The sequence below is a fragment of the Tamandua tetradactyla genome, chromosome 11, assembly GCF_023851605.1.
Source record: "Tamandua tetradactyla isolate mTamTet1 chromosome 11, mTamTet1.pri, whole genome shotgun sequence".
NCBI classification, from domain to species: domain Eukaryota; kingdom Metazoa; phylum Chordata; class Mammalia; order Pilosa; family Myrmecophagidae; genus Tamandua; species Tamandua tetradactyla.
The window spans coordinates 644721-664463 of NC_135337.1; the positions used below are offsets into that span (position 1 = coordinate 644721).

The 19743-nt window shown below is 42.4% G+C and overlaps 1 protein-coding gene across 1 annotated transcript in view; it reads left to right on the forward strand.

Moving 5' to 3' along the window:
- Positions 1–1229: 1229 nt before the first annotated feature.
- Positions 1230–19743, forward strand: part of NOTCH2 (notch receptor 2) — a 145903-nt gene continuing 127389 nt past the window's right edge. The window contains exon 1 of the mRNA XM_077119721.1: positions 1230–1544. Coding sequence (XP_076975836.1) covers positions 1472–1544 — 73 coding nt within the window. The 5' untranslated portion in view covers positions 1230–1471. The remainder of the gene's footprint in view (positions 1545–19743) is intronic.

Genomic DNA, 19743 nt, shown 5'->3' on the forward strand with positions numbered 1-19743 from the left:
TCTTACACAATCTAGTCCCAACCCTCCTCTCTCTAATTCCTCTCTCTGCTAACAGAGCCAGAACACATCTCACTTATTCCCTTCTCTGTGCCTTTGTTTTTATGGTGGCCTTCCCCTGGGATGCTACCCCACTATAACTTTTATCATTTATTTCAGCTCTTTTATTTTGTATGGCAAACCTATTTGTTTTCCTGCATGGTCACACCTTCACTCTTCTGTGCTGGAAGGAAACACCACTGGGTTATATTCTTTTACTATATATGCATGAATTCATAAATAATATATGGCATTGTTCGGGGGGATTAAATATACATAAGTGGCATTATAGTTTATGTCTCTTGCAATTAGACTTTCCCTATCATTTTGTTTTTAGGATTTATCCCCCCGACATAAATGAATAGCCTTCCATAGCTGACTTGCATTTCAATTTAAGTATATCCTATATTAATTATTCATTACTGTATTGGTGGGCATTTATGTTGTTTCCAAGTTTGGACTATTAGAAACAATGTTGCAACCAGTATCCTTAGCTTGTCTCCTTGTCCTATCCACATTTTAGTAAGCTTTCAAGATTTTGGTCTCATTGCAGCTTTTCCATCTGAGCCTTCCCTGAAGCCCTCGGCTCCCAGCAGTTTCTGCCTTCTGGACCCTACAGTAGCTTGAGCATCCAGAGTCTTTAGTATCATTTCGTTGAGACTAGCACACTGACAGGAGAAGTAAGGTGCTCAAGTAGTATTTGCCAAATGAATGAATGGTGCAACACAACCCAGCCGACGGCTCTGCTCATTCTGCATGGACTTTGGCGCCTTAGTCTGCAAGTCCTTCTCTGACAACAGTGGTCCTTCTCTACGGCGTTCCTTCGAGCTAGCAGGGGTGTGGGCATCATGCCCGTCTCGACGGGTGAGGTCTGTCCCTCTGCAAGTTCAAGATCTCGGCAGCCGTGGTATCTGCAGGTCACAGCCCTAACACGCACCCCCCTGGCCCTCCGCATGGCCCCGCGACGCCGTCTAGCTCCGACCGCGCGAAGGCGGGTCCCAGCGCGACCCCGGGCGGGGAAGGATGGCGCCGCGGGGAGGGGGCGAGGGCGGCGGGGCGGCGGCGGCTCGCAGCAGATCCTTCCGCGCGCAGCTCGGGCCGGCGCTTCTTCCTGCGGGAAACCCCTGGGTGCGAAGGCGGCGGGGCCGAGGCCGGGCGGCAGCGGGGCGGGGCTTGGCGGTGGGAGGAGGCGGCCGAGGCGGAAGGACACACGAGGCGGCTTCGTTGCACAGCCGAGAAAGTTTCAGCCAAACTTCGGGCGGCGGCGGAGGCGGTGGCGGGGTGGCGGTGCAAGGAGTCGAGGCATCTAAGCCTGAGTTTCGGGGCGAGCCGCCGCAGGAGGAGGCGAGGAGGGGAAAGCGGGGGCTCCTCTGTCGGGACCCCCTCCCCATGTGGCTCTGCCCAGGCGGCAGCGGCGGCGGCGGCGACCGAGAAGATGCCCACCCTGCGCCCCGCTCCGCTGTGGGCGCTGCTGGCGCTCGGGCTGTGTCGCCCGGGCCCCGCGCGCGGTGAGTATCGCGCGGAGGGGCGCTGTCCCCTGCGCCCGGGGCCGCGCACCGCCGCCCCCACCCCGGCCCGGGCCACCTGGGGCGCGCGTCCCCCCTCTTCCGTCCTCGTTTCTGTGGGCTCGGCCGCCGGCGCGGAGGGAGGCCACTGGGTTCCCGAAAGTTTGGGCATCGTCGGGCCCCTCCCTCGGCGCGCCCCCTCCCCCGCGCTCCGGGCCGCCGCCCACTGACCCACGCGCGTCTCCTTAGCCGGACGGAGGCCGGCCAGCCAGCCCGTCTCAGAAACCCCGGTTTCCGAGGACTCGAGTTCGGGGAATTGGGCAGTCTGGCCCTTTTGGTTCCGCGTTTCTTGGGGTCTGGGGAGAGCCGAGGGCGGGCTGACCCAGGCGAAGGGTCGGCGGCGGCGGACCGCGGTGGCGCTGAGCGAAGGAATGCCGGACTCCGGTGTGGAGAGCGGGGGCAGGGCCTCGAGCCCAAGGCTTGCACCTTCGCGGCCACGCTTTGCTTTGCCAAAGGGAGGCAGGCACACGGCCCGGGCGTGTGGGTCCCGCCTGGATGGGGACGGGGTTCCTCAGGGCGCCTGGGTTTTGACACTCCGACCGGATGGTCCCGAGGAGTTGGGTGTGTTTGGCTCGAGTTTTTGAAAGGTGGTGGCAGGAGCAGTGGGGAAACTGGTGTGGCTGCATGCTGAGCACATGATTTAAAAATCTCAACTGCTATTATTCTTTCCGAGGCGCGGAGCCCGGCCGCTGTTTCAGAGTCTGTGTCCAGCCCCAGGAATGTGGTGTGACGTTCGCCAAGTCCTCCAACCTGGCAGCACATTTGCTGCTCATTTGGCAGGATGGGGTGGGGACCTGGGGCGGGCGAGGAAAAGTGGATAGGTTAATTCATAGTGCCTCCTTAGAAAGCCTCTTTACGGTTGGATACTTGGAGCAGCCTTTCTAACCCAATTGGACCAAGGAAAGGAAATCAAATCATATCTCATGCATCTCACCCCCAATCTTAGATTCTAAAATTTTCAGACTGTTTTAATGGAAAGAGCGTGGGCTTTGGAGCCTTGCTCTGTAATCGAGGGTTCAAACCTGGCCCTGCTGTATGAGCTCACCAATAAAATGGAATGAAATTAACCCCTCTAATAGGATTAATTAAGAGAATGTATATAAAATCCCTGGTACTCAAAAGGTGTTTGGAAAGCCCTTTCAGAGCAGGGGCTGTTTTATTCTCTCTGTGCTCCCACTTCCCAGGAGATGGTGTCTTGTGCCTGTTTGTTCAGTTGAACTGAGCTGCCTCCTTCCTGAGCCTAATCTGGAGGGGTATTTTACCTTTACCAGAAAACTGATACACGAACCACGTCTTTTTTCAAAGAAAAGGTTAAGAAGATGATGAACTTCAGAAAAAATGGGTCTGTTCATTCTTACCAGGAAATGGATATTCTGATCACAGATGTTTTAAGAGAGAACAGGATCATTTACCAGGAGAAAACGTAGCGTTGGCTTATTCACATTCTGTCCTTCTTGGAAGATCCAGATTCTCCACACTCCTCTGTTCCTGAAAATTTCCGACGTGGCTTGGGAGGCTGTGTGACCATGAATCAAAACTGCACTTTCTGAAGCGTTTAATAAAAAGCACATGATGGTGTTTTGCCTTTCCTTTTTCTCTGAGCGAAATCTTTTGAACGAGTGTAGATTTAGGATGAAGTGTGGACAGTGGGCCAGTCTAAGCGTTACAGTCCTTGGCCTACCATTAACTGGTTTTCATAAATCATTTAAGCTTCATGTTGAGTCTTCATCTATGAAATAGGACTAAAGGAATAACCTAACCCACTTTAGAGAGTTATAGGAAATAACAAATGCTATTGTAAAGTGATTTGCAAAATGAAGGGTTCAGTGATAAGACTGATGTCAGAAATAGGATTAATGTGACCCATAGGGCTTCTTTGATTATAAGTTCAGTTGCCAAACTACTGTGATGGAAGACATGAAAGGCTGTTTCTTGGTGCAGATCTTAAATCTCAGATTCTAGCGGTGAAGTCTTCTTGGATCTGCAATCCAAAGCCATCGTGTTTTTACCAAGGTCTCACTGGTAATGCACCCTTCCAGCCTTTCCACTGATCCTGTGTTTGGCTTGTGGCCAGTTGTTAATTTAAACATCACTGAGTTCCTAAGCCAGGGAGCTGTCAGCCCTTCTGTCTGATTGTCTAAACAGTTATCCAGGACCACCTCTTGCTCCTTTTCTGCTTTTGCTTGCAATGGGAAGTGACTCCCTCGGTTTGCCGCCTGTTACATAATTTTTGAACTGAATTCTCTTCTTTTAAAAAAAATCACCAAGAGTAATTGCTTTTTCTTTCAGGTGAAGAGGAAATCTACCTTAAAGCTATTTTCCTTTTCCTTTTCTTTCTTCCTATTCCATATTTCCTTATAAAAATTCTTTCTATCTTATGATTATCTTTGGGGAGATGAGAATGATTGCGTTTAATCTCTTTTTCATGATGTTTTTACTTTTCTGAAAAGATTATCTTTAGCCACATCTCCTCACATCTCTCTGTCCAATTCCCACTCTGCTGCCTCTCCTCTAGACGTCTTATGCATAAGGGAGCAATTTTTGGTTCATCTGGATTCTAGTTACTCACTTCAGGTTCTTTAGAGAATGTTTAAATCAGTGGGATATGCTTGGATGCTTCAGAGAAGCCTTACAATACATTTTAAAAATATCCTACCCACAGAAATTCTATTTTGCCCACAAAATTTGCATTGATCTAGTTCCCACTCTCAGATACATTCCTGGTAACCCTCCTCCCTAGCCCTTCCATAGAATTACCTGGTGGTGAAACAAAGCTCCATATCTGGCTGCATCAGAAGCAGCTGGCTTGAGTCTTGGCTCCACACTCAGGGGTTGTCATACCGTAAGCCTGAGAACTTTCAGTGTTTCAGAGTTTGCAGGTGATTCCGATGCATTAACGTGATTGGAACCTGCTGATTAAGTCCCTGTTTCTGCATTCAGGTGTATATATGGGGGTCTATGGCTTCTTAATTTTAATCATTTCTAGAATGAACCCAATTTTAATGAGCTGTTTCAGAGTTTAACCCTTCTGACTCTCAAGGAATTAAAAAATTGCTAACATAAAAGCTATAGAGGGTAATGTCATTTACTTCTTGTTCTGTTGGGGCAGAATGAATCTCCATTATCTCTTTAGAAGAGATACATATATTTGAATTATATTTTTAAGTTCCTTCTCGGTTATTTTTTTTCATTCAGCCTCATTCATATATATCATTTTTGGACCCTTTATCTATTAGTCCTTAATATTTTCTGAGTAAAGACTCTTAAGGCATGATTTGAATGAGAGTATAATGCGATCTTGCATCCTTCATCTTGTATTCCGTTTGTGCGCCTTAAGTGCTTGCTTTCTTGACGTCTCTATCTGGATGCTTCAGTTTAAACCGGTCGTTTTCCTCCCACGCCTCCTGGTTCTCCTCCTCCCTCCCTTTCTCTGCAAGTGGCTTGAAACAAAAAGGTTTTCTTTTGTTCCGCTCTTCTTTCTGCATCCGTCTACCGTATGTATAGGATTTTGGAAAGATCACTTGAGTAGGAGCTATGAAGTCAGAATTCTGCTCTGGGTCTGTTAGTAATTTGCTTTGTGACCTTGGGGAGGATCACTGTTCTGGTCCTCAGTTTGTACGCCTTGTCACAGGGCCGCTTAGAGCGTGTATCTCTGTATTCTAGTCCACAGCCCAGTTCCCTGTGCTGCCCACTTTCCACTCCACTTGGATCTCATGTACAGCTGAGCTCAAATACACAAAAGCTCTCGGAGAAATCTTCAAGGGCTGATTGTTAATATGCACTTCATGAGGAAAAGAGTTGTATCCTTTTTTATGTGTGTCTTTATTCTTATGCCCCCATGCTAAGCATACCTGATACAGTTCCTTGGCGTCTAATAGGTACCCAATAAATATTTGCACAGTTTGATAATTACTGTTAGTCATTTTTTCATTCTGGACTACTATGATACTTGAAGACCTTTTTTTGTTTAAAGCAGTAATTGCAATGCTTTACCTTTGGGGGAAAAACCAGATTTTTCCCTCCCCGGATGTATTATCTGAACTTGCCATTTTGAACTTCTGTTTATGTGTGTGCATGTGGTTTTTATTATTTTTTTCTGATCACTTCTGCAATTTATAAAGGTCATTTTGACTTTGGAATTTAACCTCAAAGGCACTGGCATGTACATTCTGCCTCTCACTCAGGTTGCTTCTACTTCTTATATGACTAGCTCAGCAATTCTATTATTTTGTTCAGAGTGGCCACAACTTACTGAAATTTGTTTATTTTTTGACACTATTGGAGTAGTTTGGTTTTTTTAAATTTTATTTTGTTGTGTAATATATACAAAGCAAAGAAATAAAAAAGCAATAGTTTTCAGCACTCGGAGTTTGCCATGGGCTACCAAACCAATGTCTCAGATTTTTCCTTCTAGCTTCTCCAGAATATAGGAGACTAGAAGGAATAAATATTTTTTTATCATTACAATTGACTCTTTTCTTTTGTTCATGAAAAATAACATATATATAAAAAAGGAATACATTTCAAAGCACAGTACAACAATTAGTTGTAGAACAGATTTCAGAGTTTGATATGGGTTACAATTCCACAATTTTAGGTTTTACTGCTAGCTGCTGTAAGATACTGGAGACTAAAAGAAGTAATTTAATGATTCAGCAATGATATTCATTTGTTAAAAGTTACCTTCTCTGTCTAACTCCACCATCAGCTTTGATTTTACTACCCCACTCTTTAGTGGTATTTGGGCTATGGCCAGTCTAAGTTTTTCATGTTGGAAGGGGCTGTTAGTAATATGGGGTAGGGAGATGGAACTAGCTGATGCTCTGGAGAGGCTGGCCCCTCTAGGTTTCAGGACTTATCTGGTCCAGGGAATCATCTGGAGGTTGTAGGTTTCTGGTTGTATGTTTTTTGGCACTGTTGGAGTAGTTTTATAAAATTAGAGTTAACAAAGTTTATACTTGTTTTGATGAACTTGGTATTGCAAACTTGTATTAGATTAGGAGAATATATACATTAAGTAAAATATATATTTTTTTCTTACCAAGAGAGTTCCCTGTAAATTGCTACCACCAGCAAAAACTGTAAAGGCAAAGCATGATAAATTGAATTTCCAAGATGTATTAAGTTTCCTTATCAAGATTTTGCTTTTTGAGGGCAGGAGCCATGCCACACACATCTCATCTCTGTCTTGCAGAACTTGTCTGGCCTATGCCCAACACACAGAGTCAGCTGAGCAGCAGGGCTTGGTCACATCACCTGTGTGACTCTTGCCTTGTCTCCCCGACTTTAGGACACTTTGTAGGAGAGGCTGATGGTGAGTCAGAGTTTTGTCTCTACTTTCCTGTCAGAAGAGATGGGATCAGTTGAAAGCTGACTCCACCTACGGACTTTTATGTTGTCCCTTTTAATTAATGGTTAGGTGAAGTTTTCCTCTTTGTTGATTTGTGCAGACGGGAACTTAGAAATTCATTTAGTGCTTTGTTTGTCCATGCCGGATTTGACCCTCTTACAACATCCCAGTAAAGGGGTTGCCTGCCTTTTTTCTGCTTGAACACTTTCTGTGATAACTTCCTACTTTTGGAGGCAGTTTAGTCCATCTTCAGATAGCTCTGACTATTACAAAGATCTTATATTCCGCTCTAATCTGCCCCTTATGACTTGTAACCATTGGCATCTTCACAGGAATTTGTCTGCTGGAGTCCTGAGCTCTGTGTGGGTGATAGGGGTCCAGCAGTGGCGGCTGTGTACCACTGACTGAGCTGACACCCACCACCCCTCCATAAAAGGAGTGAAACCCAGTGAGGAGCTGGAAGGTGACCTCTCTGGGTGCTTGCTTTGGCTAACCATCCCAGCCCTTGTGTTTCATATCTCCCTGCCTAGGTGGGCACTGGTGGAAGGGAAAGTGTCTGTGAAGCACTGTTCCCCTAACTTGTCTCAGGACGAGAATACCCAGGGATGTCTTCCTTGCGATTCTGATTCAGTAGTCTGCAATGGTATCTGTAAAGAGGTGTATTTGAGAAATTGCTAAGTGAGTCTTATATCAGGGATGTTTTGGAATTACTGCAGGGTGTATCTGGGGAAACCAAGGTTTTGTTTTATTTTTGTTTTTGTTTATTTATCTATTTTTGGTAGTGCTAGAGATGCATTGCTTTGGCTGGGTTCTATAATAATTTTTTCTATTGAAAGTGCCTGCTTTTTGCTGAAAGCCTAGCCCACTAGGGAGAAGGAAGCTGCTCTCGTTTTCCTATAAGGCCAATGAAGGTTTTTTGTTTGTTTGCTTTTTGTCTTTTTGAAAAATAATCTTCAAATTAGGGGTTCATTGGTAGAATTCTTGCCTACCATGTGAGCACTGGGGTTTGCACGCCAAAAATAATAATAATCAATAAATGGTGCTGCGATAACAGAATATTCACATGGAAAAGAATGAAATGTGACCCCTACCGCATAGCATACAAAAAAAAAAATCTGCTGATTGCCCTATGTCTTAGGACTGCTGTGTGTGGGTCAGAGACATTCCTCAGAAGTGTTAGTGCAAAGAGATATAAAGGTCACTCAATCAGGCAGTCCTACTCTGGGGGCATCTGGGATGCTGCAGCGAGTAGAATACGAAAAGGGAAATAAAGGAGGAATCAGAGGCCTCCCTGAGCAGAACCGATAAATGTGAGGAGCCCAGCATTGCCCTCCTTACAAAGACAGTTGGTGTAGCTGTTGTTGGCAGAAAGAGGGAAGTGGATTCAGATGTGAAAGGATGTGCCCATGCACTCGGGATGGAACAAGCAGCAGTATTCACTGTTAGCAGTAGGGGGTTTTGCTGTAGATCTGCTGTTCCCCCTCTTTCTGAGAGGAATACTAACTTTGAAGCAGAAAATACATTGTGGCCTTAAAAAAAGAAGAGTAAAGTAAAAAAGTGGGGGTGGTAGGAGCAAAGCAATTACTTTATCAGTTTATTTGTGTATGTAAATAAATAAGTTTCTGTATAATTTTCTGATAGGATACCTAGCTGTGGGCACTACGTTGTATTATCTTGTAGCGCTGCTGTCTTAGTGGTGTGTTGTCAGCCTAAATCTGTGTTTGCATTGGCACCATGAGATAGGAAGTGAGGGTAATCTGCTTTTCTAGGTGGGTGGGAATCATTGTCTAAGGAAGATGGGGTCCCTGCCCCCAAGAGTCTGTCATCACCAGAGAGACAAGACAGGTGAGCCCACAGCTAGGAGTATGAGCTGTAGTCCTTTAGTCACTGATCTATACCCTTTGAAAGTGGTTTCCTACAGTCAGAATGACTAAGAACTGTAGGATCTGTGGGGGGTAAATTCGAGGTTCTGAAACCACCAGGGAACCCTGGCCCCCAACTCAGCCCTGTTGGACTTGTCTCCTCTTGTGAACTGGTCTGCTGTTTTCCTCTCTTGTTGTTTAGAAGATGCAAAACTTGACTTGAGAAAAAGACAAAGACCCCTTGTTTGCTGGGGGGGCGAAGATATATAGTTGGCACATGTTGTAGTGTCTCTTATGTCTGTCAATGGGTTTGTGGCGAGAGAGAATGAGAGAGAGAGAGAGAGACAGAGACAGAGACTGTGTTTGCAGTCCTCGATGCCAAGCCTGATCTAGGACAAGTTAAGGTGGAAGTGTCTCCAATAGAAAATCCCGTTCTCAGTGGCAGTAGCTGAAGGACTTCTCGTCACTGCCTGCAATGGCTGAGGTGCCTTTCAGACACACCCAGAGTTGCTGCCCCAGGTGGCATTGATTAATCATGCTAGCATCTCCCTCACCCTTCTGTGCTTGTCTTGGCAGAACCCTGTTCTACCAGCTCCTCAAAAGTCTGGACTTTTACTGGATATGCATGAACAAGCTCTTGGGGGGGTTATTGTACATTCCCTTGTTCTGGAACTGCAGACCAGTAACCCGAGTCCAGCTGTGTTGCTTTTGGACTTCTGGACGGGGAATGAGTAAGAGGAGCCTGCGTCTCGTTTCCCGTTGGACTGAAGTGGCCCGCCTGGGGCGGTTTCTGGTCTCAAGTCAGTTCCTTGGGCAGGATCTTGGAACCCTGTTAGTGAATTAGTGACTCTGGGTTCTCTGAATGTATCAGGCAGACATCATGCCAAGATGGACTTATTGCCACACAAACACAGGTTGAATGTATGAGTGTTGCCGAACCTGTTTCTGGAGTAGCTCTCCCGCCGTCATGTTTATTTATTCCTGTGAAGAGAGTGTGTGTATACCTTGTGGGGTAAGGAAAGTGTGATGATCATACTTTGATAGGAGTCAGATGTTGTCTCCTTAATAACAGGTTGTCTTCGAACAAATAAGCATCCTCTCAAAATATAGCTTTGCCTGCTGCGTAACGTGTTGTACAAGAGCTGTGGTTGCTATCTTGTTCAGAGACAGGTGTATTTTAAAAATTATTGTTGTTTGCCTCTTTTTAGTCTCTTCATCTTTTCACTCTCATCTCTCTTTGAGAGATGATTTTGGGAGGCTTTTAAGTCTCAAAGATAATAAATATTTGTTTTAAATGGCACCTCGTAGGGTGAGGTTACTATTTTGGCGTAGTTAACCCGCATTCAAATGAGAAGAATAGTGTTTATTCACTAATGTATTCTGTTGACTTTCTGAATATGAATAGCCACAAAACTAGATAGTGCTGACCTATAACTTCTTTAAATGGTAAATGTGGTAAGCTGCAAAGAAACTTTTGTATTAATTTTGTGCTTTCACATGCTCTTTTGTGTAGGTGTCTAGAAAGTGTTGTGACATTGAAGTTTGAGGACAAGTATATTTTAATTATTACTTACTATTATTTTTACTGAGAACATGGCTTTCTTTTCTGGATCTTTTCTTGTGTTAAGCATTAAGGACATTTACTTTTTTACAGCATTTAAAGCACTTTTAAATCTTTAAGAGGATTCTTAGGGGAAAAACATATTCTGTAAATTTTGCATTTGTGTTAGTCTTTTCATTTATGTTACTATTTAAAGTAAGAAACACTATATAGTGGCCCCTGTGAGGTATAGTTTTGGAGAGATATAAGGGAAATGGTTACAACTAAAAATAAACATTGTAAGATTTTAAGGTGGTTCATATAGCAACATAATTATTTCCTACCTTTTGTACATAATTAACTCATTTTTACTTGTTGATTTTCTCTGGCACATTTACAAGATTTTTGGGGTTATTTTGAAAGTAGTTACATTTAAAAGTAGTTAAGGAGCTTTGAAAAACCTAGAAGAAAAATATCAGTATCCCACCTCTATTACTATTTTGGTATAAAAACTTCCTTTTTTCCTTTCTTTAGATCTAAAAAAAGAGTGGTTGATAATCATACACATGTACAGTTTTTGGTTCTGCCTTTCTTCATATAAAGTAATTATAAATATTTTTCACATTTTCAAACATTCTTCATCAATTTAATTTTAAGGATTAAATAATATTCTAAGTAAGATGTTTTATTTTGGCTATTGCCCTTTGGTTGAATATTTGCTTGATTCCATCTTTTTATTATTATTTTTTTAATTTTGCTTTTGCTATGATATATGATCATCTTTATGTAGAGTTTCTCTAGTTAGGATTTTTTCCAGTAGGTTGGATTTCCAGAGGAGGGATTACTATGTCAAAGAAAGTGAATATTCTTAAATAGCCTCTTTTTTGTCTTAAAAGAATACATATTTTTTTTTGAAAAATTAGAACAGGAAAACAAGAGAAAATAAAAATCTCTGGTAATCTAATCACTCCATTCCAGTTATTTTTCCTCCGCCTGGTATTGTAATTGGAAGTTTAACATACATGCAGTTTGTATGTGCAGTTTGAGTGGTGCTTTTTCATCACTCAAAATATTGTGAACATTTTCCTACATACATTCCTTAAGAACATGTTTTAATGGTTGCATACTATTCTATCTTAAGGATCCACTATTTTATTTAAACTGAAATCTATTCTTAGTTTTCATAATTAGAAATAGTGCTGTGATGAACATTTTTGTCCATAAATCATAGTAAGTATACTTATTTCCTTAAAGTGAACTCCCAGAAGTGAAATCACTGAGTCAAAGGGGCATAGATATTTCTAAGGCTTTTGATACTCGCTGCCAAATTCCTTCCCCAGAGTGTGTACCGAATTCCACAAGTGGAGTATGAGACTGTCAGTGTTCACAACCATTGTCGACACTAGGTTTTTTTTTTGTTTGTTTGTTTGTTTGTTTTTTGGGTGCATGGTCTGGGAATTGAACTGGGGTCTCCCACATGAAAGGCAAGCATTCTAACCAGTGAAACACCTGTGCTCCCCTGTAGGTTTTATTTTTAAAGCTCAGTGCCACTTTGGAAAGTAGTAAATGCTACCTCGTCCTAATTTGTCTCTCTGATTACAGTGATGCGGAATGTTTTTTCATATAGTTAGTGGCCATTTGTGTTGTCATTTATTTTCATTTATTTTGCTAAGTTGTTCTTTTACCCATTGAATTTTCTTCCTTTTTCTTTTCTTTTCTTTCTTTTTTTTTGTCATTTGCAAAAGTTCTTTCAATATTAAGAGTATTAGTCCCCTGGCTATCTAAATACGTTGCAACTTGCATGAATAGGTATACTACGTGATAAAAACTGCTACCAACCTTGATATAAAATTACCTGATTGGTAAATTTTTTTATCCTTTACTTTGATTTCTCATGAGGTCAGTCCTTTTTTTTTTCTATGAATTTGTTAACTGATACTTTCTGTAGCTACTTTAAAGTTCTTATCTGTATTATAAGCAACATGCAGTCAGTTGTATGTGCCCAGGAAATACACATAATAAAAAGATGGTGGAAGGACACAGTGTATCCTGGAGTTCAATAGGTGATTCTGCAAGGGTATTTGCTGTTCTCCTTTCTTCCAGGATATCCAGAGTTTCAAGTTTGTAACACTCCTGAACAGTGGGACTAAGGCTGTGTCCACCATACACTGCTAAATCTGACACTCTGACCTATTTGATGAGCCCTTAGAGGGGGGGTCCAGGCAGTCGGCCTGGTCAGACCACAGGATGGCTGAGATTCCCTCCCCTTCCTCCCCACCAAATTGATTAGTTGTGGGACAGAGCTGACTAAATCAGCCTGTTGTTTTGGCACCCCACGTTCGCCACCTGTTTCTTCCATTACTCCCTGCAACCTCCTGCTGCCCTGGTGCAGAGCTGGGCGCACCGTGGGTAGGAGATCAGTGCTGCTGAAGAATGTTGCAATAAAGAAGAGTAGATTGCTTTTTTCCAAGCTTGTGTGTTCTTAAGGCACCCCACTGCTTCTGACATTCGGAGCTCCAGCAGAACTGCTGTGTGCCGGAGCCCTGCAGCTCTTAAGTGTTGGGTTCGGAGTAATTTCAAGCAATATGAATGCTTCCTTAAGTATCACTGGAATTTACTGGGCTGGTTGTTTGCCAGCTATTACCATATTTAACATGAGGAGTCCTGGGGAACGAGGACATTTCTGGCCAACCAAAGGTAAAACTCTGAAGGGTGGTGGCCTTTTTATTTTTATTTTTATTTAGGTGTGATTAAGAGAAGGCCAATTAGAGTAACACTCAGTTTGTGGTCAGTGGTCTTTGTTTCTGTGCTCCCTCCACAAAATTAGTTTATGGTCGGGAAAGCAGATCTGATAGTGAAGCCGTTTTTCACCCTGAAGTCAAATACCATTTCTGGGAAGAAGTTAAGAGAATTATTATACCCAGATTGTGCACCAGAGAATTAATCAGCAGGTGAAGCTGCTGATTTAAAAACATAGGCTGACTGGTATTTATTCTCATGTTCTTCTTTAAGGCTTATTTAAAGTTTTTGCTTTGTCCTGGAGTGAATTTATTTTGGCCAGTTCCTTGCCTCCGCCCAACTTTTGGAAATGGCAGTTTCCTTGTGTAGCTTAAAGGTTCTCTGCTCAGTTTTTCCCTGTTAAAGATGAAAATAGTATTTGGAAGGGCCAGTGAATAAAATTAACGTAAAATTATTTTATAAGATCTAACAACTCCACCACCACATAGTGTTTCGTAATGTACACGAAACTCTTACACAGTTGCCTCCCTTAGTTCTCACAAAGCCGTGGTGGGCCGTGGTGCACAGGTGGCTCAGTGGTAGGGTTCTGGCCTACCGTGCGGGAGACCTGGGTTCGATTCCTGGACCATGCACCGCATGTTAGAAAAAGCCATGATGGAAGCTGAGCCTTAGGTAGGCTAGAGAGTAAGTGACAAAGCTGGGATTTAAACAGGTAGCTTAGCTTTTTTTTTTTTTTTTTTAACAAATGTTTAAAAAGGTAGACCATGTGTCTGTTATTCTGCTGGGGCTTTATGTATATATATTCATCTAATCCACATGGCCGTCCTTTGGGTTAGACAGCCTTCCCTCGCAGGATGGATGAGGGAGTTGGAGCTTAGATTTGTCAGTTTGGGTTCTGGGTAAGTCAGACGTGGTTAGTAATCCTGGAGCCAGGGTTCAAACCCCTGCGCTTGGTCTTGGCGCTTTGTGTGCATTCTACACTGACATCCCACAACCCTGTGAGATGTGAAACATGCTGAGGGTATTACAGCTGGTTATTGGCTGCATTGGGATTCGGAACTAGTTCTGGTGTAGACCCTGCTCGTGTCAGGACATTGCAGATGACTGTCTTATATATATAAACTAGACGTGATGTGTATGTGTAACCACGAGATATGTATAACTAAGAAGTAGTTCATTGGACTGTCAGTTTTTTAAGGGAGGGACCGACTGTAGGAATCTTTGATGTCTTCCGAATAAGAAGTAAATGGGTGGACATCAGTTGATGTATTTGTGGCCCTTTCCTTCCCCAGCCTATTTCCCTCACTAGGACAAGCAGAATGAGTTTTTAAATGGACCCCAGCTGTGGGCCATTCTGGGGGCTGCTGTCGGGACCAGGGGCCAACCCCCACGGGCTCTGCTTGGGCATACCCGTCGTCGTTCCTTTAGCTGTTTCTCCGAGAGGGAGTTGTCAGCTTCTGTGGGGGTGCTTAGAAACCTGGCTCTGCGTGTACTAGTTGTATGTCCTTGGGCAAGTTTCTTAAACACTCTGTGCCTCGATTTCCGCATTTGTAAAATGAGAATAGCAGTATGTGATTGATAGCACTGCCATGATGATGCATTGTGAAAATAAGTGTGAAATTCACAGGACTGTGCCCTGCACGTGGTAAGACGGCGGTGATGGTATTTTGCATTGCGATGTGGGCTGGCCCTTTGTTGCATTCACTTTTCTTTACTCAGAAGTGGTGGGTGATTGGGTGCCCTTGGTGAGGGACTGGGCACTTCACCTTTGCAGTGTGGATTCTCATTTCCTGTGACCTTATTAATATTTAGGGTATTTGCTTGAGTCTGCTCCTGTAAAAGGGTATACCTCCAATTTGAGGAAATCTTGTCTGTCACACAGAGTGCATTGGTAGGTAGTAAATCATTTCCCATCATTTATTAACCAGACATTCGTTGTTCGAATGTTATGTTTAGTGGAGATACTGTGATTTTCTTACGTGTAGCTCACAGAACAGTATCCTGAGTTAAACAGTGTCGGAGGTTTCTGCATTTCCCATCATATGACAGTCAAACAGATCGTCAGGTGCCATCCAGTATCACTGTAAGAAATACCATCCTAAAGCCAAAATACCTGACATTTTAGCTTTATAGCAGTTAATGGACTATCTCCGTCAGACATTTTGACATGATGAAAATATCCCATGGTCTCTTACTACCACTGCCCAGGACCCTGGGGAACTGAGGACATCTGGCTGGGAAGCCCTGGTCTAATCCATCTTGTTTTACGCAGGAGGGAACCAGAACCCAAAGAAGTGAGGTGACTGGCCCAGTGGCCCAGAGCTACGTCAGAGTTGGAGCCAGAAACTAAGCTCTTGATTTCTGGTCGAGTGATCTTTCCTCCACACTCTGCTCAGATGAAGTCCCAATGTGCCGATGCTCTGCTCTTTGCTATCCAAAATGTTGGTGGCAGAGTCAGTGACCTGAAGGAGTGAGAAAGGGGGTCGGGGTAGAGCTGTGATAATATTGGAAATGTTAGTGACAGCAGAGAAAATATTTGCCCATGAGCCCCTGCCTTTCCCTTTGGACTGTTTTGTAGTGGTTACGACAGCCCAGCAGGGCTGGTCTCATTAATGATTCAGGATTGGATTAGCCAGGACTGGTGGAGTTACCTTCTCAACACAGGACTTCATATTTTAACATTTGCTTCCCATGACGGTTTGCTTAGTCTCAAGTTTTGGCAGCTTTGAATTTTCAGGTTTTTGTTTTGTTTTAAGACAAAATTCCAAGTTTTATTTTGCAGATTTAGTAAACCATTTACACTTACCCCTCCCTTCTGCTCCCTCTTTAATTATTTCTAAGATTTTGTTTTTCAGTTGTGGGAACGCTATGAAACGTTTGCTTTTATGCACTGAGATATTTATAATCATGTGTAAGCACACTGTTTACAGAAAATGTAAGTGGTGCATATGTTAACTCAAATACCCTTAAGGCTCTTAAAAATATTTGCCAGTAATTTATGTCTTTCCAGAAAGCAACTGAAGCAGCTTACAGTAAGAGAGAGGTGTACTATAACGGATAGCAGTGTTTGGATGTAATTAATATAGATAAATGCGAATGCCATTTTGGAGATTTACATGACAGCTGACCAAGTTGTGTCTCCTTATAAAAAGAATGAACACAACAGGCAAAAATGCATATCCTTTTGAAGCGTGTGAGAGTCACGATAGCTTCCATGTACTGAGGGTTTATTAGGTGACAGATGCTTAGGAAGAAAGTACTTACCCATCTACTTCAGTCATTTTACACGGGAAGGAACCCGTAGGTTATAATTATAGCCCAGTAGGTGTTATAATTCCTGTTTACAGGGGCTAAGCTTTGTCCCCAAGTTTACCCAAATAACCAGTGGTATTGAGCAGCAGTTGGGACCCCTCGACTCCAGAGCTCACATACGTAACCCTAATTATTAAACAATGCCGTTGTATTTTTAATGGAGTTCTTTGGTCCCACAGATAATGCACCTTTGGATTTAATAATGATTTCTTTGCACCACACTGACTTAAGTTTTATTTTCCTTAACAACGTCTTACCTTTGAATAGTGTTTGCATAATATAGGCTTGTTTAAACTGTAAAAATTTCATTTTGAGGGGTTGTAGTTCTTTCAAAATCTTTCTGAAAATAAATGGATTATGTTTGTTTTAATACAGGAAACATTGTTTAGCATTTATTTCTCTGTTACTTTTCAACCCCAAAGAAATTCTTTAGTAGATTAAGACCAGGAATGAATGCACAGCTGTTTTTTTTTTTTTTTTAAATATGAAACATTTAGAAAGATTGAAAATGGTCATCCAGAGTCATATTTGTGCTCAGAAATGTTTTAGGTCCGCCTTTTTAGTTACAGATAGCTTTTTTTGGACTGTGCAGTTGTGTTCTTATTGTATCACTCTGAAAGGGATGTAAGGGACCATGTGAAATGATTGGAATGCCTCAGCGTATGAACAATGGACACAGCCAATTACTAAAACTACCCAGTACCCGCCTCTGTTGGCTTGGGGACCTGGGAATTAAGTGTACACAGCATTTCTACTCGGATCCTTACCGAGCAAGCATGAAAACAACTTTGCTTTTTCTTCTTTTCCGTGAACTTTTTCCATATTACTCTCTTTTATTACTGGGAATCAGTGACCATTTCTACTAATAAATGGGAGAAGTATGCTTGATCCCAGCAGATAATCCCAAATAATGTAGTTCTGATTTTAAAGTGCAATCCTGTTCATACATACTCAGATATGTGGATATTACTCAATGTCCCTGACTTTCTCTTTAAGTTTGAATTGTGTTAGCTGCCAGTGCAGTGATGAAGGAGAGAATGACCAGGAATATGAAGGATAATTCAAGAGCTGAATGACAGTAAAGGCTGATCGTTTATTTTTAATTATCTCTCTGAATGTCTTTATACTCTTCACTACTACATTAAAAAAATATTTTTATTGATAAAACAGCACAGACACACAAACATTCTTGACACACACACATTCCACACATGGTTACAATCAGTGGCTCACAATATTTCGCATCGTTGTGTGTTCATCACCATGATCATTTTTTTGAACATTTGTATCACTCCAGCAAGAGAAATAAAAAAGAAAAAGTTCATACATGCCTTTTACCTTTCCCTCTCATTGACCTCTAGTATTTCCATCTACTCAGTTTATTTTAACCTTTGTTCCCTGTTAATTGTTTCTTTTTTATCTGTACTTTTTTACTCGTCTGTCCATACCCTGGATAAAAGGAGCATCAGACACAAGGTTTTCACAATCACACAGTCACATTGTGAAAGCTATATCATTATACAATCATCTTCAAGAAACACGGCTACTGGAACACAGCTCTACAGTTTCAGGCATTTCCCTCTAGCCCCCAGTCCAATACAGCTTAAACTAAGAAGGTGGTATCTATATAATGTGTAAGAATAACCTCCAGGGAAACCTCTTGACTCTGTTTGGAATCTCTCATCCACTGGCACTTTATTTTGTTCCATTTCTCCCCAAGTTGAGGGCTTGGCCTGTTGATTTGGTTGTCCCTACCTCCTACATTTTGATTTTTGTTTTAATGTAGCAGGTACATTTTGGAGCCAGTAGATCTGGCTGAGAATCTTGGGCAAGTCTTGGTTTCCTTATTTGTAGATATGGGAATAGTTATACTATGTAACTTGCAGGATTGTTAGTTACAAGATTGAAAACACTGTATTTAATTGTGCTTGCATGGTTCTGGGCGCAAACTAGGCACTCAGGTGTGTGGGGTGGGGTGAGATGGAGGAGTAGGCCCTGAAGCTTATACTTCATTAGCCTCCCTATAATTCTCCTTTGCTGTATAGTCTGAGACCCTCTCTGGACCCCTTGTTTCACTTTCTTTTAAGGACTCCCTGCAGGTTTGCTCCACGGCCAAGGCAAGGATTTTGGATCACCTAAAGAGCAGGCTAATAATTGTCTAGTAATTTCAAGTTTGTAGGTTGACAGAGTATCACTTAAAAGCTTTTCTAATCCTTTTATCTGCTCATAGTTTGCAGCATTCTGCATTTCTCACCACTGAAGAAACTATTCACAAAATTATTTAGGGTTTCAAATCAAAGCTGAGGAACCCAACTTACTCAAGAAGGTATGGTCTTCATAAAAGAGGAAACTACTTCATCGACTTACTGGTTTCCATCTTTCATCCTTGGTCTTCATGGAAATCTGATCTGAAATGTTGGCAGCGGTTGTTTTTCAGCATTGGGAAAGCTTATCTAATCAGGTGTGTCAAGTGGCCTATGTCAGATTTCTTGCCAAAAGGAGGTTGAAGAGATTATCCTTCTTCCTTGTAATTCCTGATCATGGTTGAGACACTAGGAGAGCTGTATGAAAATGGTTTTTCAAAAAGCGTTGAAGTTAAAAAAAAAAAAAGTGTTGAAGTTGTTTACACCAGTATGACACACTTAGTATGTCTCCTACCTCCATTTGTGCTAGAAGAATGGATCTCTTCATATGACCTGGTTTGGCCTAGTTTGAATCATGTAATAGTTTATCATTTCTGTCCTAGATTGTGAGAATTTTTTGTTTCGTTCAACTTCGGATTGAGAATTTTACATAAAATACAATCTTCATAAATAATGCTTTTCTATTTATAAGCACCTTTAAAGACCTTATCTTATTTGAGCCACAAATGGATTCTGCTAAGAAAGGATGGCTGGTGATATTATTTTGCTTTTACAAATGAGAATAATAAGTCTCAAATGACTTCCTCTAGCTCGCATGGTTAGTATATGGCAAAGCCGGGGCTAGAACCCAGGTTCTGGTTTCTCGTACAGTTCTTGTCTTATTATACCATATTGCTGTCTCAATAATATCCCTAAATCTGAATTATCTGCCCCATGATAGGAAGTAATTCTCTTCGTTTCTGTTTGATTCGCTGTCTGAGCTAGGGCATGATGATGATAATCAGAAGCTGAGTATTCTTTCTCCAAGTGGGTCAGTTTTCTTAAACTTCTCTGTGCCTGTGTTTGACCATTGGTTCCTGTTGTCTGGGCAGGTGTTCATCCAAGCTGGCAGAAGCCTGTGCCTTACTCGGCCCAAGCATCGCGATTTCTATCTGTCCTGCTGATGGAATTGTAATGTCACACTCACTTACAGGCG